A 26,649-nucleotide genomic window follows, 5' to 3' on the forward strand; every position below is an offset into this window, starting at 1 on the left:
TAGGACCTGCTGGATCAGAATTTCTGGAAGCAGGCCCTGGGATATGCATTTTTTTTAAAGATTTTATTTGTTTATTTGACAGAGAGAGACAGCCAGCGAGAGAGGGAACACAAGCAGGGGGAGTGGGAGAGAAAGAAGCAGGCTCCCAGCAGAGAAGCCCAATGTGGGGCTTGATCCCAGAACGCCGGGATCACGCCCTGAGCCGAAGGCAGACGCCTAACAACCGCGCTACCCAGGTGCCCCTGGGATATGCATTTTTACAAGCACCCAAAGTGCTGTCTATGGGCTGATGTTCACTCACCTACCCTCCTGCAGCGTGAGGGGGGCGGGTCAAACTGGCGGTCACAGTCTGCTTAGCAGCAGGAGTGAGGGAGACGATCAGAATGAGTAGCCTTGGGGCGTCTGGGTGGCTCAGTCGGTTGGGCGTCTGCCTCTGGCTCAGCTCCTAATCTCAGGGTCCTGGTATGGAGCCCCATGTCAGGCTCCTGGCTCAGTGGGATGTCTGCTTCTCCCTCTCCCTCTGCCCGTCCCCCCTGCTCATGCGCTCTCTCAAATAAATAAATAAATAAGATCTCTTTTAAAAATGCTTTAAAAAGGCTCAAGGCAGCCAAGCAGTGCAAGTCCCTGTACCTCACACCGAGCTGCACCGTAGAGCTCCCCTAGTCGGAACCTGTCACCTTCCAGAAGCGGCCCTGATGTTCTGATGGAGGGTCCCTTGCTATCTCCTCCGTCCTTGCACACGGTGGAATCAAAGCTTCTCCAAGGTCTTTGTTTTCAGATCTCAGGCTCCACTGTCCTGTTGCTCTGTCCCTTCAGTGCACGTTATGACAGGGCCAGTTTCGGGGGCAAGCGGCCTGGGCCGAGGCCAGGCTGGCACAGAATAAAAGGTGTGGAAATCAACCCCTCACAGTTGACATGGTTCTACTTCTGGGACCCGGGTTAATGACTCTCAGTTTTAGCCATAAGTGGAAGACCAGCAAAGTAACCTCCAAAGCAGTGGGGACAGAGCGGTCATTGCAGAATCACACATTGCATGGGGGCGGGGTGGCACATTGTGACCGAGGTCGGTCTTCATTGTTTACTTACCTGGATGTCTTTTATCAATCCAGTCATCCACCTACCTGCCCGATGTTCCAGAAATACATACATGCGGCCCCTGCCAGTGAGAGAAACCAGCACGTGCAGGCCCTGTGGGCGGACCTACCTAGACCCTCTCACATGCTTTCTGGCCAGAGATCAGGCCGCGGCCGTAGGCTTCCTGACACAGGTCCCTCCCGGCGCCGCTGTGGCTCCTGCCCGGCCTCCGATCCAGTCGGGCTGGCGTGGCCACCACCAGCAGATCTTTGAGACACACCTCGGGGCTGGGAGGACTGTGCAGGAGCAGGACGGAGGACAGACCCAGCGGCCTCTTCTCGCCAGATCTTCGGCTGCGGAAGTAGCACTCCCAGGGCAGGCTGCGGTTTTCTGGAAAGGCGAAATCATTGGCATCATCCATTCGTGCTGCCGGCCGAGGCACACATGGCTGGCCGAGGCCACCTCCCACCGGGGTCCCCTGGCTTCAAGCCAGCTCAGGTTCCTGAATCAAAGTCAGCCTCTGCTCCTCTCCTCCAAGGAGCTTCTCTTCCCTGTTTTCATGCTCCGTGTCCCTCCACTGATACACTCAGCCAGATGCGTCTCACCTGAACGGCAACCAGGAGTCGTCGAACAGGGTGCTTGTCAAAAGCGTTCTGTTTTTACCTTTTTTCTGTATTTTCAGTAAGACCAGAGGCTCCCTAAGGATGTGGACTGTGTCTCCACCACCAGGCGGGGGGGTCCCCCTGAGGGCAGGGGGCTGCACACCTTCCCCCCCACCAGCCCAGACTGGGCGCTCCTCAAAGACAAGGACAGGTCCCCTAGGCTCTTGGCACACGCCTGGACCCGCTGGCACTCACGTGACTTGTGATTCGGTGCCAACTTTCGGTTGCTGAAAGCCGGGAACAGGGAGAGCTTCTCGCTCAGTGGAACCTTGGTGAACAGCTGGGACATCAGAGGCTGCTTCCCCGTGTGCTTCTTCAGCGCCGTCCAGCTCGGCTTCCGACTTCCTAAGAGGCTCTGCGGTTTCGTTGGAAGAGACATTTTTGGTATTTGCCCCCGGAGGAGGTCCTGGGGCAGGTGGTGCTGCTTGTATTTCAAGACCACCTTATCGACCTCGGGGCTACTGCCTTCAGAGCTGGTCGTCCGAGTCCCGCTCGACACAGACTCCGCAGAGTCAGAGAGCTGAGTGGCGGGATCGGGGCAGGTTTCTATGGAGGTTAAGGGCTGGAAGAGAAAACAGTCCAAAATGAGATCGTGGAAGCCCAGGGCTCCTTCCCATGCCTTCCTGATGTAAACAAAGAGACTAAGGAAGCCAAGTTCATCAGCAGCAAGAAAGATGAGGTTAGAATAGTTTCCTCACCAGGGACTGGGCAACACTAGGGCAGAGGATGGTGGGGATGTCCCCAGAGCTTCCACTGGGTTTTTGGTTTTTCGGGGATTTTTTTTTTTTAACAAAGGAGAGATTTTAAACACTAGAAATTGGCCATCAGAAAAATAGCTGTTATTTCGCAGCTATTAGACTGGCAAAAATTAGAAAGCTATTGGTGGAATGGGACACTCTAGGGACTGTCCTGCACTGTTGATGAGAATGTAGACTGGTACAGCCCTTCTGGGGAACCATCTGGAAACCCTCGGTCACATAAGATGACAAATACTCTGTAACCCAGGATTTCTGCTTCTAGTATACATACTGTTAGTTATTAGAATATGCAAATGAGTTATTCGATAACTCATTTTTAAAAAGTATGTACACCAATGTTCCCAGCAACATCATTCACAATAGCCAAAAGGTGGACATAACCCACATGTCCACCAACAAATGAATGGATAGACAACTATTTTGCCTTGAAAAGGAAGGAAATTCGGATGCATACTACAACAGGAGTGAATTTTGAAACATTATGCTAAGTGAAATCGGCCAGACACAACGGCATAAATATTGTATGATTCTACTTATCTGAGGTACCTAGAATAGTCATAGAGATAGTAAAACAGAGAGGAATGAAATAAGGCAGAAAAAATAGTTGAAGAAATATTGAAGAAATGATAGTCATAAACTCCGCAAATTTGGTGAAAGACATCAATTTATAAAACCAACAAACTCAAGAATCCTAAATAGAATAAGTACGGATAAAATCACACCCAGATGGGGTGCCTGGCTGGCTCAGTCGGAAGAGCGTGCAACTCTTGATCTCTGGGTGGTGAGTTCGAGCCCCACATTGGGTGTGGAGATCATTTTTTTTAAGAAATTTTTTTTAAAGATTTTGTTTATTTACTTGACACAGAGATAGAGAGACTGCGCACAAGCCGGGGGATCGGCAGGTAGAAGGAGAGGGAGAAACAGGTTTCCTGCTGAGCAGGGAGCCCAAGGTGGGGCTCGATCCCGGGACCCCAGGATCATGACCTGAGCCGAAGTCATAGGCTTAGCTGACTGAGCCACCCAAGTGCTCCTGGAGATTACTTCAAAAAAAAAAAAAAAATAAAACCTTTAAAAAAAATGACACCCAGACATATCATAGTCAAATTGCTGAAGTCCAGAGATAAAGAGAAGAGCCAGAGAAAAATGACATATTACATATAGGGGACAATGTTATGAATACAGTTGACTTCTCATTAAAAAAGAAAAAGAAGACCGGAAGATAATGGAACAACATTTTTTAAGTGCTGCAAGAAAAAGGAAATGTCAACCCAGAATTCTAGGTCCAACAAAAATAGCCTTCAAAATGAAAGCTAAATAAAGACATTTCCAATAAACAAAACCAGAAAATTCATCACCAGCAGAGAGATGTGCACTACAGTAAATGCTAAAGAGAGTTTTTCAGGGTAGAGAGAAATGACATCAGATGACATATACATATACATACGTGTGTGTGTGTATCATGTGCGTATATTACAGACATACATATATACATATTTTTTAAGATTTTATCTATTTATTTGACAGAGAGAGACAGCAAGAGAGGGAACACAAGCAGGGGGAGTGGGAGAGGAAGAAGCAGCTCCCAGTGGAGCAGGGAGCCCGATGCGGGGCTCGTTCCCAGGACCCTGGGATCACGCCCTGAGCCAAAGGCAGACGCTTAATGACTGAGCCACCCAGGTGCCCCATATACATATATATTTTTAAAATATCTTTCCTCTTGGGGCACCTGGGTGGCTCAGTCAGTTAAGCATCTGACTCTTGGTTTTGGCTCAGGTCATGATCTCATGATTGTGGGATCAAGTCCTGCATTGAGCTCCATGCTCAGGGGGAGTCTGCTAGAGATTCTCTCCCCCCTCCCCGCGCTCTCAGCCCCTCCCCTCCCCTCCCCCACTTACACCTCTCTCTCAAATAAATAAATAAATCTTAAAAAAATTTTTTTAAAAGAAAAAATAGGCAAGTTTCCAGAATATACAACGAATTCCTACAACTCAATAATAAAAAGATAAATAATCCTAATTTTGAAAAGAGAGGAAAGCAAAAACTTGACATACTCTTCACAAAGAAAGACATATGAATGGGGGAGCCTGGGTGGCACAGTTGGTTATGTGTCTGACTCTTGGTTTCAGCTCAGGTCATGATCTCAGGGTCATGAGATTCAGCCCCGTGTCCAGTTCTGCACTCAGCCAGGAGTCTGCTTGAGATTCTCTTTCCCTCTTCCTCTGCCCCTTGTTCTCATGTTCTCTCTCTCTCTCTCTCAAATAAATAAATAAATCTTAAACAAACAAAAAAGATCTATGAATGACCAACAAGCACCTGGCAAAGGGCTCAACACACTTAATCATCAGAGAAACGTAAATTAAAACCACAATGTGAAATCACAAATAGGGGCGCCTGGGTGGCACAGCGGTTAAGCGTCTGCCTTCAGCTCAGGGCATGATCCCGGCGTTATCGGATCGAGCCCCACATAGCTCCTCTGCTATGAGCCTGCTTCTTCCTCTCCCACTCCCCCTGCTTGTGTTCCCTCTCTCGCTGGCTGTCTCTATCTCTGTCGAATAAATAAATAAAATCTTAAAAAAAAAAAAAAAAAGAAATCACAAATAACCATTAGAGTGGCTAAAATTTAAAAGACAACACCAAATGTTGACAAAGATGGGAGCAACTGGAACTCTCATTCATTGTTGGCTGAAATGTACCATGATACAAGCACTTTAAATAAAGATTTTGGAGTTTCTTATAAAGTTATACATACATCTACCCTTTGACCTAGCAACCCTCTCTTAGGTAGTTATTCAAGGGAAATGAGAACGTAGGTCCACAAAGACTTGTACAGGAAGGTTCATAGGAACTTTAATCACAATAGCAATAAAAAAATAAAAACTGGGAACAACCCAAATGTCCATCAACAGGAGAATGATAAACTAACCACAGTATATTTGTACAATAGAATATAACTCAGCAATAAAGAACAAACATCGTGAAATGGATCTCACAGACATAATATTGAGCTGAAGAAGCCAAACACAAAAGAATATATACTGTATCATTCCATTTATAGAAAATTCTAGAACAGGCAAAATAGCCCAAGGTCAAAAAAGTTAGAGTCAGGATAGTGGATTTCTTGAAGAGGGACGCACAGGACAGGGGGGCAATTGCCTGGGAAAGAACAGGCGGGAACTTTACAGAGAGGTCAGAAATTTCTATACTATGATAGGGATATAGGTTACATGGGTGCGTTTCTTTGTCAGAATCATACAGTTAAGGGGCGCCTGGGTGGCACAGCGGTTAAGCGTCTGCCTTCGGCTCAGGGCGTGATCCCGGCGATCTGGGATCGAGCCCCACATCAGGCTCTTCTGCTATGAGCCTGCTTCTTCCTCTCCCACTCCCCCTGCTTGTGTTCCCTCTCTCGCGGGCTGTCTCTATCTCTGTCGAATAAATAAAATCTTAAAAAAAAAAAAAGAATCATACAGTTAAGATCCATGCACTATGGGGCGCCTGACTGGCTCAGAAGAGCATGTGACTCTGGATCTCGTGTTTCTGAGTTCGAGCCCCACATTGGGCGTAGAGATGTACTTAAATAAACTTTTGAAAAGGGGGGTGGCACCTGGGTGGCTCAGCCAGTTAAGCATCCAACTCTTGATTTCGGCTCATGATCTCAGGGTTGTGAGATCCAGCCCCGATTCAGGCTCCTCGCTCAGCAAGGACTCTGCCTGAGATTCTCTCTCCCTCTGCACCCCGCCCCCCCACTGTCAATGTGCATGCATTGCTCTCTTTCTAAAATAAACAAATAAATAAATCTTTAAAAAAAAAGATACGAGTATTTCAATGCATGTAAATTTAATTAAAAAAAAAAGAAAAAACAGGTTCAACAAGGAAAAGAATAGGTCATAGAATGAGATAAATGACCAAGTCACATTTAAATAAAGTTTAAATGCATATATTTTTTAAAAAATCCCTAACTTGCCAGGAAACATACTAATAAAAGATGGTGGATAGAACGGGAGGTGAGCATAGAGAAAAAAAGGGGAAAATAAATAAATGAACGATGAAAAGGCTTTGAATGAACCAGGGCTTTTTATTAAATTAACCTTCTGCACGTGAAATCCAAAAAAGAAAAAAAAAAACAATAAAATGTTGCTGCCTTATTTTTCAAAATCTCTTTGGAGTTGAGTAGTACTACTGTGCTTCTAGATTAATGAGAGAACAAAGGCCATCTTATGAAGTCGCAGCAGTATTAAAATAACAGCTAATGCTTCCTGAATCCTATGTGGCAGGGGCCACTCTCAACATTTTCATGCATTCTTCCATTTAAGCCTCAAAGCAATTCACTGATAGGTACTATTATTAAAATTCCATTTTCTAAAGATTTTATTTATTTGTTTGAGAGAAAGAGAGAGACAGAGAGAGAGTGCACGAGCAGGAGAGGGGCAGAGGGAGAGGGAGAAGCAAACTCCCAGCTGAGCGCAGAGCCTGACAAGAGGGGGCTGGATCCCAGGACCCTGAGATCATGACCTGCACCGAAGTCAGACCCTTAACCAACTGAGCCACCCAGGTGCCAAAATTCCATATTTTTTAGATGGGGAAACTGAGGCTTAGGGAGATAAGAGCGACTGGACGCAAGTCATAGAGGAGACTCCAGGATCCAAACAGAGGCAGCCAGATCCCAATGCATACTCTTTACCCTTTTTTTTTATTGCAGGAAAAAAGAACCGCACATACACATAGACATAAGATTTGCTACCTTAACCATTTTTTTTAAAGATTTTATTTATTTATTTGACAGAGATAGAGACAGCCAGCGAGAGAGGGAACACAAGCAGGGGGAGTGGGAGAGGAAGAAGCAGGCTCATAGCGGAAGAGCCTGATGTGAGGCTCGATCCCATAACGCCGGGATCACGCCCTGAGCCGAAGGCAGATGCTTAACCGCTGTGCCACCCAGGCACCCCTACCTTAACCATTTTTAAGTCTACAGTAAGTAGCGTTAACAATATGCATTGTTGTGGGACAGACCTCCTAGAAGACCCCCCGCTGAGTAGGGAGCCTGACATGGGGCTCGATCCCACACCCATGAGATCATGACCTGAGCTGAAACCAAGAGCTGGATGCTTAACCGACTGGGCCCCCCAGGTTCCCCTCGTTTTTTTTAAAGATTGATTGATTTATTTGAGAAAGAGTAGGGGGACAGGCAGAGGGAGAAAGGGAAAGAATCTCAAGCAGACACCACACTGAGCACAGAGCCCAACGGGGACTTGACCCCACAACCCCAAGAGCCCAGCCTAAGCCAAAACCAAGAGTCAGGCACACAACCAACTAGGCCACCCATAAGTCCTTTGCCCATTTTAAAATCAGGTTACCTTGGGTGTGAGTTATAAGAGTCCTTTATATACTCTGGATATGAACCCCTTATCAGATACAGAGTTTGAAAATATTTTCTCCCATTTCACAGGTTGCCTTTTCACTCTGTTGATTGCTCAAGTTTGATATCTTCCCACTTAATCTATTTTTGCTATTTATTTATTTATTTATTTATGTAATCTCTACATGCAACATGGGGCTTGAACTCATGACCCCGAAATCAAGAGCCACACACTCTTCCAACTGAACCAGCCAGATGGCCCTGCTTTTGGTGTCGTATCTGTGACATTCAACGTCATGAAGCTCCAAAGCCTGCTCCCTTAAAGGTGTTTCTCGATCTCTGGTTGTAGACCTTTAAATAAGTCGTGAAATTCATTTACTGGGTTGTAACTGGTAATTTTATTTATTTGTTTATTTTTTAAAGATTTTATTTATTCATTTGAGTGACAGAGAGAGAGAGCAGAAGCAGGGGGAGAGGGAGAAGCAGACTCCCTGCTGAGCTGGGAGCCTGACATGGGGGCTCGATCCCAGGACCTGAAGATCATGACCGGAGCCGAAGGCAGACGCTTAGCCAACTGAGCCACCCAGGCGCCCCAGGAACTGGTATTTTTGAAAGAATAGATCCGAACAGAATAAAAAAATACCAAAGGAGTCACCATATATAGTACAGCTAGTCATTGTTTTAGAAACTTTTTTTCCAGGGTGTGTGTATGGATGGATGAAATAAAACAGATTTCTACTGTGGGCTATGGTTAGAAACTTGAAAAGCATCACACTCCTCCATGCTGCACTTGGACCTGGCGAAGGCCCAACAATGCCAAAGATTTTCCAGTACTTACAATACAGTCATCACATAGACTTTGGTGAGCCTGACTACAGGAAACACGAAATGACCCGCTCTAGAACCATCAGTACCACATTCATGTGGCACCTTAGTGTCCGCAAAAATAAAAAATCAACTGTCACATTCTATTAATATTTTTCAGTGAATTGTATTGGTGATGTTTGTTTTGGTTTCATAGTTGTATAAGAGTTATAACCATAAAGATACTATATATCTGGTTTTATGCTTGTATGTATCTATAAAAGTTATGGAGGGCTACAACGGGGATCTGAAAAAGTTTGCTTCCCTTGAACAGGTGTCCATACACAAAGGGAGTCTGAGAAACACTGTTTAAGGGATGAGCTGGTTTCAACAGTGCCTCAAAGCTCAGGATGTGACCTTATTCGAAAATAGGGTCTTTTTTTTTTTAAGATTATTTATTTATTTATTTGACAGAGAGAGACACAGCGAGGGAGGGAACAGAAGCAGGGGGAGTGGGAGAGGAAGAAGCAGGCTTCCCACTGAGCAGGGACCCCAATGTGGGGCTTGATCCCAGGACCCTGGGATCATGACCTGAGCCGAAGGCAGACGCTTAACAACTGAGCCACCCAGGCGTCCCTGGAAATAGGGTCTTTGCAAATATCATGAGCCAAGTTCAAGTGAGGTCATACTGGATCCGGGTGAGCCCTAAGTTCAACGACTGGTGTCCTTATATGAAGGCCACGTGAAGATCTACAGAGGAGAAACTCAAGGCGGGAGTCTGTGTGACGACAGAGGCAGAGGCTGGAGTCCCACTGCCACAAGCCAAGGAGCTCCAAGGATTGTTGGCACCCACCAGAATGTAGCAAGAAGCAAGGAAGGATCCTCCTTCTAGAACCTCCAGATGGGGCATGGCCCTGCCAACACCTTGGTTTCAGACTTGTAGCCTCCAGAACTTGGAAAGAATGCATTTGTGTTTTAAGCCCCCAAGGCCGTGGTGATTTGCTCCAGCAGCCACGAGAAGCTAACACAGCAGGTGGGAATACCCCTAAAGATGGGGTGCCGAAGACGGCCGTTGGAAAAGTCCTAAAAGTACGCGTCCGTTCTCCTAGCATGTATGCTATTGCACAACTTGGGCTTCCCAGGTGGGGACATCGAGGCTTAAGTGGCTTACTCAAAGGGAGGCAGCAAGTCAGGAGGATAGAAGGAACCAGAAAGCAAGACTCCTTCACTGCCCCCTGAGCTGAGCCCTTTAGGGAGGCAGACCGCTCTACTCACCCTGGTGCTGGTGAATATGTTCACTGCAGAGGCCGACTTGACCTCCTTGATTCTGGAGATGGGGTGACTGAGCTCCAGCCCGGGGTAGCAGAGAAGGTTCGAGTGCCTCAGATCAGGTACGGAGGTGTACCGCCTTGCGGATATAGGCTTGCAGGGAGGAGGGCTGGCCTCTTTCGTGGGGGTCTCCTGGTCGAGGCTGCTGTCGGTCTCATTCGTCTTTGCATCTCTGACACCCAAGAGTAAGTCAGGCGTCCAGGACACTAACGCCATTGGCTGGAGATGCTGGGAAGGAGGAAACCAAACACAGCCTGTGGGAACCCAGCTCTGTCCACTTCCAGATTCACCAGCACCAAGGGTAGGTGCCAAGAAGAGGAGGCGGAGAAGGAGAGCAATCGGTATCAAGGTCTCTCCAACCCGAGGTTCTTATCCTGGGGTGCAGAGACTCCTAGAGGGCTCATGGACGGTTTCACGGGGTCTTTGAGCCACTTAAAACTGCAGGTTTAAAACTGTATCATTGTATACTTTATGGCAAGGGATACCATAGTTTTTATCAGTTTCTTCAAAGGCCTGTGACCTTAGCAAAGTGATAAAATACAAAAAAACAAAAATATCCTGCTTTCATCCTGTCCCTTCAGGTGAGGGTTCGAGAAAAAGGGAATGGACCAAAAACCCAACTGAGTCTTTCCACTGAGCCGGAAGAGACAGTGAAGCAGAGAGGGGCAATCCCAAGATTCGGATTGTAGGACAACGGGACAGCTGGCCCCCCCGTCCTGGGCTGGTCCACACTTTGAGAAGAAAGCAGGCTGGAAGGACCCAGCTGTGGTCCGTCACCCCACATAATGAGGAGGGTCCTGCCTCCCTGAAGCCCTTCTCTGCGGCCCCCTCTCTCAGCTGCGCCCCTGGCCTGCTGGAGGGGAGCATTCCAACCCAAACTGGGGTTGGGACCCACACGGGGATCGTGCTCAGACTCCCCGCTGCTTTTCCTCCCGCGGAGGAGGCAAGAAGGACAGACCAGTGAGAGTCCTCTGAAGGATGCCAGGCTCCTCGTGACTTCCAGGAGCCCCCTCCTGCAGCCCACCCCTCTGTCAGCCCCATTCGTTCAATGCGTCAGGGCTCTGAGCAGTGGTCTCCTGAGCACTGGCCCACGGGGCGGCCCCAGCCGGGGAAGGGTGCAGGGCGCACACACTCCCCTCCCAGCCGGGTTTACTTGTTTGGAGGCGAGGGCGGCGGCCTGGTATTTCTGCTGTGGTTTCTGTCGGCAGTTCTTCGTGCTCTTGCCCCTCCCTTGCTCGCCTGCCGACTCCCCCTGCATCTCGACCTTCTTCTCCTTTGTTGGCAAGGACTTTTTCTCCTGTTTCAGCCTCAGGTCCTGGATCAGCTGCCTGTCCAGGAGGAACGAGGAGGGTCATGGAGGTTAGAGGATGGGCTGCAAATGTGGGTGCTCCCCCCGAGGGGCTGGATGATGCTTGGCGAAGCGTGCAGTACTCCACGCATCCTCCCCCTCCCCACGTGTCCAGTCTGCACAAATGATTGCAGGGCCCAGAGCAGGAGACGGAGGGGACACCCATGCCTCCCACCGTACTATTCCAGCCTGGGGAATAGCATCTAAGGAGGGATGCAAAGTCAGCAGCTCTACCCAGCTCCGCCACCTTCTCTCTCTCCGCACTTCCCAGCAGGCCAAATCCCACATGTGGCAGGTGCTGGGAAGAGGGTCTGGGTAGGCGGCCAAACTGAGGGGCCTCTGTATTGGACCACTTTATATCCTGGGCCTCTCTGGCCAATGATGGAGTGAGAATAATACAGTCACATGGGTCAGGAGACGGGGATCCCAATTCCCCTTTCTCATTGCCTGTTATATGACCCCCTCTGTGCTCTGACGTCCCCGTCCATAAAATGAGGTGATGGGTAGGGACTGGACTGGGGAGGCTGAGTCCCTTCCACCTCTTAGATTTCATGTTTAGGTGAATCCAGGAGGGAGCTAGCTGCCAGGGACTGGGAATTCTGGCCTGTCTCAGGGGCAAGTTTCTAGAAACAGCTTCATATCTACTTAACACCCCATACAAAGGAATATTATGATTCCTGGTCCTTGTGAGACTAAAGCAAATGTTCCCCCTGGCAACTTCTAGGTCGGGGACTGAATCTCAAAGACCCTCCTCACCATCCCAGGCTGGTCACCCAGAAGGTCAAGTATGACCCAACCCATCCCAACACCCACCCACCTCGCCTGGAGCCTTCCTACCGGGCATACACCTCCCGAGCCCTGGAGGCAACAGTATTCTGGAAGAGGGAGTTGTTGTCCTGGAAAAACTTCTCATACTTCTCCGAATTCAGAGTAGGATAAATCAGGCGGAACCCCCCACGGTTCTCCTTCTCGTACTTCTCAGTTTTCTCCAACCGCACGGCCTGGAAACCCTTGGCCTCCTCCATCCTGTGGGGGAACAGAACACAGGGCTGCCGTAGATTTTCTTGGGACAAGGCTTGGAAGGGACGGGCCAAGCTGGATGTGACGTGGGGCCAGGCCAAGGCCTCGCACACAGCAATGGTCAACCCGTATTTGCTAAATAAACGTGTGAACGTTTCCCTGAAAGGAGATTCTAGCCCCCTTGGGATGGCCAGTGTCATAATGCGCGGAAAGTTGGTCAGAACAGTCTTTCTGACAGCTCACCAGACTCTCTCCTCATACAAACACCCATTTCCCCTTGGCTCAGCTCTGAGGAGGCAGACTGTCGCCACCTCCCCGTTCGCAGCCCCTATAACCCTCCTCTGGAGAACAGCAGCTTGCGTTTGGCTAAATTTGAGGGTTTCTAGGATGAGCTTTTATGAGCTGTGATGATCTCATTCTCCCTCACAGCCCCTCGGGGAGGTGGAGGTCAGGGCGGGAGGAATGATAAGCCCCTTTTACAGCAGGCAAACCGAGAGCACTGAGCTGCCCGGGGCCAAGTCACGACCAAGAGACTGATCCAGGGGAGGGCCTCAGCTCCTCCCTAGCGGCTGCTGCGTCCTCCTTGAGAAGTGGGGAGAGAGCTGGCATTCTGGAATCCCAAGCAGCATGCTCGCTGTGCTCCGGCCCCAGGCCTGCCACTTCCCAGAGAGGGGACACTGCACAGAAGTCAGTTCCCCTTCCAGAAGCCTGGTCTCCTTAGCTCCAACGACAGGACCATACAACACCCCCAGCTACCTACCCACCACCCCCCTCAGAGGGAAGACAGGGCACAGATGAACACGCTCTGAGAAACACAGTGCCCCCCGAACATAGATGCTATTGCCCCCGTTTCCAAAGCCCCGTCCCCAAGTATCAGCGGGCTCTGCTCCGCCATAGGATCTGAAAAGCAACAAAGGCATCTCCGCCGGGTTTGGAGTCTTCAGACACTAGCATCGCTCCGCAGAACGAAGGCCCCTGTTTACAGGGAAATACCGCCAGGCAGGGAGCAGGGGACCCTCGCTCCCGGGACTCTCGCTCCCGCCAACCCAGTGACAGGGGGTAGGTCAGACAAATGTGTCTTTCTGTAAAAATAAAGCAACGGTTTTATTTTTTGATTGGTAATCCCTGAATCTTCATGTTATATTAGTGAACTCCTATCCATGAGATATAGTTCTGTCCATAACTTAATCTCCTATTTTTATGTACCAAAAAGAAGGCTCGCAGTAAAACTGTACAAACGGCCACATTCTGCAAATATAAACCAATTTTCCAAATAGGATTATTATTTGTTAGAATTGACTCCGCTCCCCACCAACTCCAAGCAAGATCCTTTTTTTAAAATGTAATGTCTTTTTTGTTTTGTTTTGTTTTTTAGGATTTATTTATTTGACAGAGAAAGAAACAGCGAGAGAGGGAACACAAGCAGGGGGAGCAGGAGAGGGAGAAACAGGCTCCCTGCTGAGCAGGGAGCCCGATGTGGGGCTCAGTTCCAGGACCCTGGGATCATGACCTGAGCCGAAGGCAGACGCTTAGCGACTGAGCCATCCCAGGCACCCCAAAAATGTAATGACTTTTTTTAATTGAAGTATAATTGACATAGAATATTGTTAGTTTCTCAGGTGCGCAAACGCGATTCGCTATTTGTATGAATTGTGAAATGATCACCACAGTAAGAACTTTGAAGATCTTAGCAACTTTCAAATATGTAATACAGCCTTACTAACTAGAGTCACCATGCTCTCCGTTACCTGTCCATGACTTATTTATTTTAGCACTGCAAGTTTGTGCCTCTTTTTGTTTTTTTTAATTTTATTTATTTATTTGAGAGAGAGTGAGAGAGAGAGAGCATGGGGTGGGGGAGGGTCAGAGGGAGAAGCCGACTCCCCACTGAGCAGGGAGCCTGATGCTGGACTTGATCCGGGAACTCCAGGATCATGACCTGAGCCGAAGGCAGTCGCCCAACCGACTGAGCCAGCCGGGCGCCCGTGGAAGTTTGTACCTCTTAACCCTCTTCACTCATTTTGCCGTCTCCCACCAGGGCAAGACTTTCACCACCTCTAACACACGGTAGTGCCGGGCACTATGATGAACATTTTATTACACATCATCTCATTTAATCCCACCTTATAGATCACTGGCTCCATTTCACAGAAAGAACACTGAGGCTCAGAGAAGAAACATAAAGGCCACATAACTAGTAGGTTGTCAAGGACCAGGACAGGCCAGTCTTACTGGGAGCAGGGAAGTCATAAAGGATGGGGTCCCCAGGGTGCAGGGGCACCTCTGTACCTGGTCTCCCGAGAACGACATTGCTGCCGGAATCGCCCCCGTTGTCTCTCCTCCTCCAAGACTTTCTTTTTGTCACAGCTTCCCAGGTTGATCAGAACCAAGGTGTCATATAGCAGACTGTCTTTCACCTCTTTATCCAGCCAGGAGTCGGTGGAGAAGCTCGGAGAGTGGTTGACCTGTGAGGGCAGCGGGGGGCTTGGCTATCCAGAGTGGAAGCAGGGGGCAAGGCCCAAACGCCACCTCCAGAGAGCTACCTAAGCCCAGCGTGGGCTCCTGGCTACCAGATGGGGGGGAGAGAGACAGGGAGAGGGAGTCGGCATCAGAGTCACAGTGAGGAGAGGAGGAAGCAGAACGTCCTCTCGTTTAACCAGCTTGCATTTCAGTCCTTTCCTCTTGAGAGTCATCAGGGGCGCCCCGTCTCTGGTTTCCCTCCACCTGGTGGGTGTGCTCTCCTGCGCACATAGCATGCCCTGGAGCAGAGGGAAGGGGCAGTCCAAAGGGCCAGGCTGGGAGGCGGGCCAGGAACCGGAGTGATGCCTTCGGACCCTCACCAGGATTGAGGGGGAGGCAGGTGGGAGGAGGGAGAGGCCTCNTTCCTGCTCACAGTAAAGTCCGTATTATTTAGACGCACTGTGTACCATTTGAAGATTTCTAGCAGTTTCTGCAGGCCTGTGCCTGGTGGCCAGTTCCGCTCTCTGTGTAAGAGCTCCAAACAGCCACATTCTCTTGGGAACAAGGGCCGGGCATGGCGGAAAGGCAAGGCCCCAGGAATGGGACCCATGACCCTGACTCTGTGCCAACCATCCTAGGACCTCTGACTTGGCACCTCGCTCCCCCAACCGCACCTCCTGTAATGCAGACTGCAGGGCTCCTTGAGGGCTGCTCAGCTCAAGTCTAATGGGAAAGAGGGACAGCCACCCAGATGCTTTTCCTCCTCCTCCATCCACCCTGCCGTGGGTCTGGGGGAGGCAGGAAACTCACTGAGGGGCTCCCCACCCATTCCCTTGGCCACAGACGCCTGGAGCTGAGTGGCCCAAGCCCCTGAGAGCCAGGCCTGGCAGCTCCTGTCTGATCTTGAACAGCATCCCCCCGTTTTGATAAAGAACACCCCCCCTTTCTGGGAGACGATTCTGTTACAAAATTCAAGTTGTCTTTAGAGTCTTTCTGTGCCTCAGATCCAAGTTTCCAGGTCTGGGGGGACCTCAGGAAGACACAAGGAGCTCTCTAATTCCCGGCCATCTACCCCCCTCTGGTGGCCACTCGTCAGCTAAGGGAGGAGCCCCAGGCAGCCAGCAGCGGCCGGAGGAACGGGCCTGGCCTGGAAGTTGTTTAAAATGATCTGGCTGAGCCAGGGAGGAAGGGATAAGGCTGACCCCAGCCAACCCCAGGAACAGCAGCCAGTTTTCACCCCTCGCCCCAAGCCCTTACCTCCAGCAGCCAGGGCTTGAGTTTGTGGTCCAACAAAATGTCAAAGCCCAGGATTTCAAAGCAGGCGCTGTTCAGTGTGTGGCTGGGGAAGCAGGTGTGGTAGTTATGCTTGATGATGGGGTGGGCGGAGATGATCGTCTTGATGATGACATCCTCGATATCTCTCCAGATCTGCTCCATGTTGTAGCCATGGTTCTCCATGTACACACTGAAGGTGGAGAGCTTTCTGGAAGGAAACCACAGACCGTGAGGCAAGGCAGCCCACGTCTGGTCATCTGAGGCCATGTCATGCTGGAAACCAGCAACTTCTGGAGGAGTTAAGTCCCTAGAGATAATGGGAACAGACACCCAGGACCCAGGGTGACAACAGGGCTGTGTCAGCTCAGGAGAACCTGCAGGAGCCCCAGGGCCACAGTCCCCAAGCCTCCAGAGCCTGGAAGTGGGTGCAGATAATGACACATAAGACCTGGCTTGGGCACTGTCGCTGTGACCCAGAAAGCACCTGAGAGGCTGGGGCGGGGACTGGGGATTCTGGGGGGAAGTTTAGTGAGTGAATAAAAAATATAAAAAACCAATACCCTACCTCATGGTTTTGCTTTGATGGCAAATGGTTTCTTAGCCTTTGGTGTTTATAAGAAACACACAGGAAGCCTTTTAAGAACACCAATACCTGGGTCTCACCCCAGCCACCTGACAAGATTCTGGGGCCACTAAAGACCTAAGAAACTTCGTTTAAGGAGTATCTACAGAGAAAAGGCAGTCCTGGGGCATTTCCCCAGATAGAGTTACCCACTGTCCCAGGCAAACCAGGACGGTCCTGATTTTAGATAAAGAAGATGTGGTATATATATACAATAGAATATTACTCAGCCATCAAAAAAAATGAAATCTTACCATTTGTAACAATGTGGATAGAAGTAGAGGGTATTATGCTAAGCAAAATAAGTCAATCGGAGAAAGACAATTATCATCTGATTTCACTCCTATGTGGAATTTAAGAAACAAAACAGAGGATCATAGGGGAAGGGAGGGAAAAATAAAATAACATGAAATCAGAGAGGGAGACAAATCGTAAGAGACTCTTAACTCTAGGAAACAAACTGAGGGTTGCTGGAGGGGACAGGGTGGGGGATGGGGTCACTGGGTGATGGGCATTAAGGAGGGCACGTGATATAATGAGCACTGGGTGTTATAGGCAACCCATGAATCACTGACCTCTACCTCGGAAACTAATGATACACTATACGTTAATTACTTGAATTTCAACAAAATAAAATTTAAAATAAGAATAATTTTTTTAAAAAAAGAGCTGGACGTCTCACATCCTAGGAAACCCCTCAGTCACAGGCACACTGAGATGGCTCGTCACCCTGTTATAGAGATCAGACGACGTCTACGGTTCATGAGGAAACATCTGAAGGGGGGCTCCGGTCAGCTCTGAGCTGGGTAGTACAGAGAGGAGGCAAATTGGCGGGTCTGAGGGACAATGGTGGGGACACAGACATACCCACTCACAGGCACACGCATGAGCACAGAGCTGAAATGGGAAGTGGGAATGTGAGAGGAAGGAACGCAGGGGCGTGAAGAGTGAAGAGGAAAATAAGACAAGAGACACGGCTCACAAGGCAGTTCCAAGAGCTCACTGGACCCCAGCCAGTGGAGCCAGAAAGGAGGAAGCAGGGGTGGCCAGCCCACGCACGCTGCTAAGGGCCTGCTGTACATGCAAAGCTTGGGAAATGAGGGAACCCCAAGAAACTGCCCCCACTGTCATGGGAAGCCTAAGGACCATTTGGGGGGTCAACACACATACGAAACAATGCAGGATACATTTATATAAAGACAGATCAGCGAAGGCCACTCAGCACAGAGGCCCACTGCCTCTACCTGCCATCGTCAGGCAAAGAAGTGTGGCACATAAATGAATTTTCCAGATCGCTTGAAGCCAACTTATTCAAACGCAAAAAAAAAAGTATTTAATTTCCCTAATTGTGAAATAAATTTTCCCAAAATAGATTATACACTTCCTGCCTTTTATAACAGACACTGCGAATCATAGCATAACCTCTTGCTGATGATTCAGGCACATCATAATGAATATACATTATTGTATAATTTCATAAGGCCCAGTGGTGAGCCAGTTCAATTGAACACATCGGCTACGTGCCAGGCGCCCAGAAGGATGCAGAGGACCTGGCCTCTGCCCCCAAGCCCTGCCAGATTTCCAGGCGTTCTGTCTTCTCCTTCACTGTTCCTGCTGCGTGGGCTGCTGGTGGGGGGTTGACCGGGGATGCAGTTGGCCTCCCGCGGGGGACAGGGGACCTGGGGGCCCGTGAGGCAGTCAGTATGAGAAGGAGATCGCCTCACAAGATGGAGAAGAGGAAGAAGAAGAAAGGTGAAAGGAAAAGGGAGGGACAGAAGGAAAGAAGGACTCTGCCCGGCGCTTGGGAGGCTCCCAGAAGGCCAGGGTGCCACTCTAACCCTCAAGGAGCTTAAGGACATGACAAACGTGTGCACCAAGCCAAGAGCAGTTAGGGGGTATGGCTGATGTTGACCAGAGGGTGGTGGGAGTCCAGAGATGGAAAGGTTCCTGTGGGTGGTTTGACATAGATTCCACAGCCTCGTCCTCCGAGATGGACCCCAATTCCCTCGTCTGATTAAGTGAGCAAACAGGCTCACAGGGAAGACTGGCGGCACAGCAGCGACGTGGCTGGACCAGGACCCAGAGCCAGATCAGAGCAGGCAACATGGAAGCCTAGCGAGCCAGAAGGGCCTTCAAGGATGTTCTGCCATGTTTTCGGTTGGAGCTGAGCAAAGATGGAGAAGCGGGAAGGAGCAAGGCCTATATATGGAATGTGAGCCACAGAGTGTCCTGGAGGAACACCACAGAGTGGACAGACAGACAGTGTGGCCTAGTGGTGAAGGGAGAGACTCGGGAGTTTTCATTGGGGTTCTATCACCTCCTAGCTGTGTGACCTTGGGCAAGCTACTTAACCTTTGACACTTGCTTCCTAATACGCAAAATCACGCTGATAATAACTTTTACTTAGAGGGTTGTTGTGAGGATTAAATGGGCTGAGGTGTGCATATTTCTTACAGCAGTGCCTGGCATCTAGCAAGTTCTCAACAAATAGAACGCTGACTACCCGTGTAGTAGGATAACAATGGAAAGTGGTGTCTGGTCAGATTACAGTAGACTGAGAAGAGCTTGAACTTGACACTCAAGGCACCTGGGAGCCACACTGGTGTGGAAGTAATGAGTAGAGAAGTCTCCCCCTTATCGGGAGGGGGTATGTTCCAAGACCCCCCAGAGGATGCCTGAACCCATCCATGGATAGTACCAAACTCTACAGGTACTGGTTTTTCCTCTACATACACGTCTATATTGAAGGTTAATTTATAAATTAGGCACAGTAAGAGATTCACAATAATGGCTAAAAATAAAATAGAACAATTACACCATAATAAAAAGGATGTGAATGTGGTCTCTCTCTCTAGCCCTCAAAATATCCTCCAGGACTGTACTCGCCCTTCTTATGATGATGATGTGAGATGATGAGATGCCTACCGGATGAGATAAATGAGGTGAATGACGTAGGCAAGTGACGTAGGCAAGTGACGTAGCGTTAGGCTACTGTTGACCTTCTGATGGTCCATCGGAAGGAGGATTATCCGCTACCGGACCTCAGTTAACTGCAGGTAACTGAAACCGCGGATAAGGGGGGACCACCGTATACGGAATACAGAATAGTTTCAGCATCCCCCTGCATGGGGGTTATGGCTTTTGAAGCCCATTCATACGCGTCATCTCAAGAGGTCCTTAACAGCCTATCTGAGGCTGGCCAGCCAGGATCGTATGTCACTGTCATTTTAGAGATGAGAACTTGGAGGGACAGAGAGGTTGAAGCCTAGATTTAGGGAGAAGAGCAAGGAGGCCCAGCCGCCATCAGGTCTGAGGCTGGAGCGAGGCCTGCATCTGGTGGAAAGGAAGAGACACGGAGACATCTGCAGGAGGAAGGTTCAGGACTCAACAACGGAGATGACACCAAACTCTCTAATCCGGCAGGTCAGGAGGCAGAGGAGAGGAAGCTGCGCAGGGGAGCCAGTTTGGAAGGCCAAGGTGGGAGCAAAAAGGGCGAAAACGCTGAGTTGGAGGCAACAGAGGTCAGGGTGCACTGAGGAGGGATGAGCCTGGAGCTCAGGGAGAGGGGGCAGGGTAGAGGCTAGGGGAGCAGAGCAGAGGGGCGAGGCCTCACCTGGAGGAAGAGAGAGGTGAGGAAAAAGGGGAGGAAGGGAAGGGGGTGTAGGGTGGCAGAACAATCCTGCACACTCTCCCCTGAGTCCTGGCACCCCTACCACCCCCTCCGTCATGGCCTGAGAGTCCAAAGCCTGTTGTTGGGGTGTCTTCTCATAAAAGGAGGGAAATGGGGGCCCTTAGGTTACATGCCTTCTGACTGAGGAAAAATCGCAGTAACCACAAGCAGTGTCCCCGCGGCTATCACGGGTCATTTGAGCCTCACAGCGACCCTGGGGGGTGGGCAGGGTACGCTGGGGAGGGCAGAGCAGGGCGTCTCGCTGTCCTCACCTTACACACCAAGAAATGGGGGCTCAGAGAGACAAAGAGACTGGCCCACGTGTACTCAGCGGGAGAGAGTCAGGGCTGGGCCTGGAAGCCAGGCCTCCCTGAGCTCTGGCTCTCCGCCCCGCCCAGGGCGGGGAGGTGGGGGAGCCGAGGAGCTGGGAGAGCTTCGCGCAAGACGGGGTTGGCGCCCTCTGAAATAGGGGAGACTTCCCCTTCAAGCAGGCTTCATAGTGATTCTCCATTTGCTTTTTGGAACTCTGCCACCAGGGGAGTTGTGAAATTTCACGTGCCTCTCTGATGCTTTGAAGCTGAACAGACTGTGTGTTTATCAGTCCTTTGAAGCCCGGGGCAGGGGACAGGGCAGGCCTTGCAATCCGACAGACCTACCTTCTCATCCCGCTCTAGCATTTACGGCCGTGTGACCTTGGGCAGCTTAACCTCTCAGAGACTCAGTTTCCTTGTCTGTAAAACGGAGATGGTACCTAACTCCCAGCTCTGCACCTGCAGCGGGCAGATGGCAATGCCTCTGCCGTACCGTGGAGAAGATGCAATGGGGAAAAAATGCGCCCGGAGCCCCCAGCTCGGGCCCTCCCGCACGGGAGCCTTCGTAAGTACTGCCTTCCCTTCCCCTCGTGCTTGGCCGGGTTCGCTTCCTCCAGTTCCCCCCTTTTTCCTAAAACTCAAATGAGAGAGGATCCGACAATAACATGAATGTAATAACTGGGGAAACACTCACGCTTTCCTCCCATTTCCCCCCTTCTGGGGAATCTCAAAACCGGCTAGCCGCAGCCAGGCCACACCAGGCATCGTGACCTATCATTTGAGAATCTCCGTTGGAGCAACATCCCAGGAAACCATAGGCCAAAGGAACAACGGCCCGTCATGTCCTTCTCCCTTGGCTGACTAGCAATCGATAAATATCTATTGGTTTGGAAACGTCAGAAGGGCGCAGTGTATAAAAGCGTGTGTTTTGGTGTGTATGCGTGTGTGTGTGTGTATCCTGCTAAGGAAATGGCTCATGTTTCTCTCTCCTCCTCCCAACCTCCTCGGTTTACGATGTAGCCTTCTTTTAATGATTAACAGCCAGAGGGCAGAGAATAAGGAGGCAAAGAAATATTTGCTGAGCCCATGTGACCCAAGATGGAAACACTGATGGGGACGGGCAGGGTCTGAGCTCGGAGCCTGGCAGGACAAGAAGAGAGAAGTCAAGCAGCTTCTTCCTTACCTCTTGCTTCCGGCATGGGCATCTCGAATGAAATTGGAACTGTGCTTATTAATGGAATAATTAGTCAGGTGCATGCAGATATCATCCTGGGGAAAGAGACACAGGTCTGTGGGGTCAGGAGGAAGGGCAGGCCTCCTGCTGCTTCTCTGTGCCCTCCTGTGTGGCCCCTGGGGCTTCAAGGGATGGAAAAGAGAGGGAAAGTCTTGGGGCTTACTTAAAGTGGTAAAACAGAGGCAGGAAAGTAGTAGCCTGCAGCCTGGGGTAGAAGAGAGGCCAGCTCCCCCTGAGATTGGGTGGTTCACTGCCTGAGGGACATTTTAGGAGTCCTGGGGGGTCAGAGGGTGTGGGATAGGGGTGGGGGAGAGATGGGGGCTCGCCCGTGGCCTTCTCTCCCCAAGCACTGCAGATCTGGGGCACTATCTTTGCTGTAGGGCGGATCTGGCCATCTCTTCCCAGTTCTGTGACCTTGGACAAGTTCCTTAAACTCTCTGAGTTTCCATTTCCTCATCTGTAAAATGGAGATGACCATCCCTATTTCTGAGGGCTCCTAAGAGGGCTAAATGAAGGGGCGTCTGGACATCTGCAACCTGGCACATAGGAAGTGTTCAACAAATGACAGCCACATCCCCAGGGTCCTGAGAATGTGAACTGAACTGGGATTTTTCATCCCCCTAAGGAGGAGGGGGCAGGGCCCGTGCCCTGAGCTCACCAGGTTGTCTATGCTGGGGTGGGAGTAAGAGGTGGTGGCGAAGCGGGCTAGTCCTTCATTGTATGCAAAAATCCTGAGAGGGTCACAGGAGGTCATCAGCACGTAAATCCGAAGGTCGAACTTGAACCCATCAATGATAAAGGGCTGCGGGGAGGAGGGAAGAGAAGTCACATCAGCCTCAGAGGAGAGATTCAGACTTGAAGATAGCGCTTCATCTTGGTCTTGCCTGGTACTAAAGAGTGGGGGCTAGGAGGGGGCCGGGGAGGAGGACAGGGGGACTTGACCTGTGGGAGTCACTAAACCCCACTGTGCCTCAGTTTCCTACGGCTCAAGTAACCACCTCCCAGAGATCTCCTGGCAACCAAGCAAAGTAACATTAAAAAGTCCTGTGATGGGGGGACTGGGTGGCTCAGTCGGTTAAGCGTCTGCCTTCAGCTCAGGTCATGATCCCGGGGTCCTGGGATCGAGCCCCACCTCAGGCTCCTGGCTCAGCAGGGAGCCTGCTTCTCCCTCTCCCTCTGCCACTCCCCCTGCTTGTGCGCTCTCTCTCTTTCTCCCAAATAAATAAACTCGTTAAAAAAAATTAGAAGTCCCGTGACGAAGGACATGTTGTCACCATCTAGGGCCATGTTACATGGCAGTTCTGCAAGACTGCTTCCTGCAATGCTGGCCAGTCCTTTCCAGTCCATGCACACTTCCAGAGGGCTCCCTCCCTGCGGAGGGCTACGCCACTGTGACCTCTGACCTCTGGCCATGGAGCAAAGCCGGTTACCATGATTCCTCTGGGACTACTGCCCTCTCCCACATGAAGTGGGGCATCCACAGACCAAAGGTCCCTCCAGCTGTCATCTGCTAGAGGCGAAGGGCCAGCCTAGGAAGGCCAGACTGCAAGGGTACAAGGGTGAGGGATGCTCTGGCCCATACACATGTCACATCCCTGGTCAGAAGGCCTGATCTGACAACTTTCAAGGCTGAAGACAGCACTCGGCTTTGCCCCCGTCGCCTGCCTCATTTCCCATAGTGCGGTGGAGCTGGAGCCCGAGGCTGCCGTGCGCGAGAAAGAAATGATCACAACGAAGAAGTACCTTTGAAATATAGAGTTGACAGATCATATCCTCGCCTGGCTTGATATCTTTCACCGTCCGGGTGATGAATATACCTCTCCCTTGGCAGCCCGAATCCGGCTTACAAATGTACGTCTTATTTTTTCTTGACCTGCTGTAGTTCTGCAAATCTCCCCAGCTACCAGAGCAACGGGGAGGGAATGAGATACACCTTTAGCCGGGGGGAGCAATAAAAAGGAAGACTAGCTCTTTATTAAAAACAAAAAACAAAACCAACAACAAAACACTAAAGCTATGTGATGTGACAAAGCTTCAGAGTCGACGGACACGTGTCGGGAGATCTGGTAACAGGAGAGACAGGCATGCACGTGCGCACATGGTCGAGAGAGGGTGGGCTTTGGAGGGAACTCGGGCCTGGATTTAAACCCGGGTGACTCCACTCACCAGCCGTGTGCAAGGACTTGACCTCTTTAAGCCTCAATCCCATCATCTACACAACAAGGATAAGGACACCTGTCTTCTGTCTCTCTCTCAAATAAACTAAATAAAATCTTTAAAAAAGGGGGGGGGGGCGCCTGGGTGGCTCAGTCGTTAAGCATCTGCCTTCGGCTCAGGGCGTGATCCCGATATTCTGGGATCGAGTCCCACATCAGGCTCCTCCGCTGGGAGCCTGCTTCTTCCTCTCCCACTCTCTCTGCCTGTGTTCCCTCTCTCGCTGGCTGTCTCTCTCTCAAATAAAATAAATAAAATCTTTAAAAAAAAAAAAAGGACATCTGTCTTGTACAGTGGTTAATTACGTGATAATACACGCTGCATGCCCCATGAAGGTAGCTGTGATCCAAGTAGTTTGGCTTTCTGGGTTTGAAGATAGGAGACGTGGAGTTCTGCTCCAGCCCTGACAGGCCGTGTGACCTTGGATCAACCAGTCTCTCCCTCTACTCTAGGCTTCAGCTCTTCCCCGGGGACACTGCCACCCCAGCCAGAGTATCAGAGCGCAACTACTATCCTTAAACACACTCTTCTTCAGAAGAAAGAAACCAGTTTAAGGCATTCTAAATCTCAGTCTTGCTACACTTCTTGTTTTGCACTGGAACTCATTGGCATGGTGACCACTGGTGAAGTCACTTCACTGCAACGTTCCTCCGTGGCCACTGAAACCTGGAGGTGCCTGTTGGCCTAAAGGCAAACACGTATCGTTCTAAGTTGTTACTAAGTCCTGAAAGTTGTTCTGGACAAGCTAGGGAAGTCTGGGAATCCTGGAGCTCTTGGTTTGGAAAAGCACTGGGTGCAGAGGACAGAGTGGGATTCTTGCCATGTGAATAGAATTCCAATGGCAATGCTTCTCTGCCCCCTTCCTCCTCATCCCAATGACCAGACTGTACCCAGGTCGTGTCCGTGTCATCTCGCAGCTCCTCGGTTTCTCGCTGGTGTGGTCCAGAGCATTTTGTGTACCAAGCATGGATGCCCAGTTTCAAGATGGATAAAGTGAGACAGGAGACAGGGAAAGGCTGGCCGCCCTGCATGGTCCTGCCATGGCACAGGGGTCAGGCGCCCCTCCCTGCTCCTCGTCTGGGCACTAACCCTTATCTCACTCCCTCCAGAAGTGCTCACGGTCCTTAAAAATTCAGAAACTGCACAGTTAAAAGGTTGGAACGAGTTCAAAATCAACAGCTTTCAAGGTCAGAACAAATTCTCATCCCAACTGCAGGCATGGGCTCCAAGGCACCCAGCCCCGAAATGTCATCTGATTTTTTATAGCAGAGCCTTGTGTTCGCTCAGCCTTGGACACACCCTTTGTCCCTTCTCTTCCTGAAAGGGAGAGAGAGAGATGGGAGATCCTCTGGGAAGGGAAAGCAGCACTGGGGAATCCGGAGCAAGAGGGGAATGCGAACCGGGGGTGGGCAGTGCAGAAGGGCACACAGGTGGGCACTCACTCGGCAGGAAGACACCAGGTCCTAGGGAAAAAGTGGAAATCCTTAGGGAACATCTTTAACATGCGGCTCATATTCCTGGCCAGCAAGTCCTTGCGGCAGATTTCACTCATCCCAGGGAAGTGATTGATTTTCTGCAAAGAAAGCCAGAATTCATGAACAATAGGGGCCACGGGAGTACCCATGATATCCCCTCGGGGGACAGTCCTAAAAGTGGGGGCCCATTGGGTAGATGCCACATGCATACTGAGGACCAGCTCTACCCCAGATACCTGGTAACTTTTCATTTCCAGCACCCTCTCCAGCGACACCGAGTAGTCCGTCCAGTAGAGAGTCCAGTCATTGGTTTCCCCTCCCTCTCGAAGGCCATACCGCTGGGCGGCCCTACGCACTGCCATGGAGTTGGACAAAGAAAGGCCTGTTAGCCCAGCAAGTGGGGGAGGAGCATGGGGTGGGGAGGTTATGTTTCTAGATGCTCTCAGACCATGTGCTAAAGAGAGACCCCTCAGCTCATCGGGACTGGAAGCCATCCTGCCTGGTCTGAACACACCATTGCCAAGAAAGGAACATGAAGACCTACTGAGGCATACAGCCAATACCGAGCGAACCCCACAGAAGGTTATCTGGAAAGAATATTTCACCCGCCCCGGCTTCGCCTTGCCAGGAAGTAGGCTTCTGGCTTTCCTCCAAACGCTAAACACAGAATGTTCAGGGAATATAAACTAATCCTTAACATCAGCCAGAGCCAAGCTTAATTAGGAAGGTAAATTGACCAAAAAAAAAAAAAAAAGTATACAATGCATTTCAAAACCACATATATGCTATCGCATCCTTCTTCCCCTGTCCTGTTAGCATTAGTAACTGGGAGCTGACTTCAACACCAACGCCAGTGCCTTCAAGGACCTGGAAAGGAAGAAGTACCCGCAGTGACCCAGGGGAGTTAGGACCAGCCTAAAACATCCAAATTTGAAATCAGTATAATGACCACACTGCTCTATAGTTCGACGTAGGTCTGTAGGTCATCTTCAGTCTGTGGACTGCCAGTCTCTAACTCGTGCCCTAACGAGGAGCAACAG

General features: G+C 50.2%; 1 protein-coding gene across 1 annotated transcript; it reads right to left on the reverse strand.

The window, feature by feature from the left end:
• Positions 1-919: 919 nt before the first annotated feature.
• Positions 920-26,504, reverse strand: TTLL6 (tubulin tyrosine ligase like 6). Its single transcript, XM_008688298.2, has 12 exons — positions 25,846-26,504; positions 25,577-25,707; positions 23,664-23,820; positions 22,579-22,722; positions 21,870-21,955; positions 16,066-16,291; positions 14,638-14,813; positions 12,166-12,354; positions 11,134-11,308; positions 9,927-10,208; positions 1,932-2,298; positions 920-1,464 (listed from the first exon to the last, which is right to left on the reverse strand). The coding sequence occupies exons 1-12, from the start codon at positions 26,101-26,103 to the stop codon at positions 1,205-1,207; spliced, it is 2,451 nt and encodes an 816-aa protein (XP_008686520.2). The 5' UTR covers positions 26,104-26,504; the 3' UTR covers positions 920-1,204.
• Positions 26,505-26,649: the final 145 nt, after the last annotated feature.

This window comes from Ursus maritimus, unplaced genomic scaffold (genome assembly GCF_017311325.1).
Source record: "Ursus maritimus isolate PB19 unplaced genomic scaffold, ASM1731132v1 scaffold_24, whole genome shotgun sequence".
Lineage (NCBI taxonomy): Eukaryota > Metazoa > Chordata > Mammalia > Carnivora > Ursidae > Ursus > Ursus maritimus.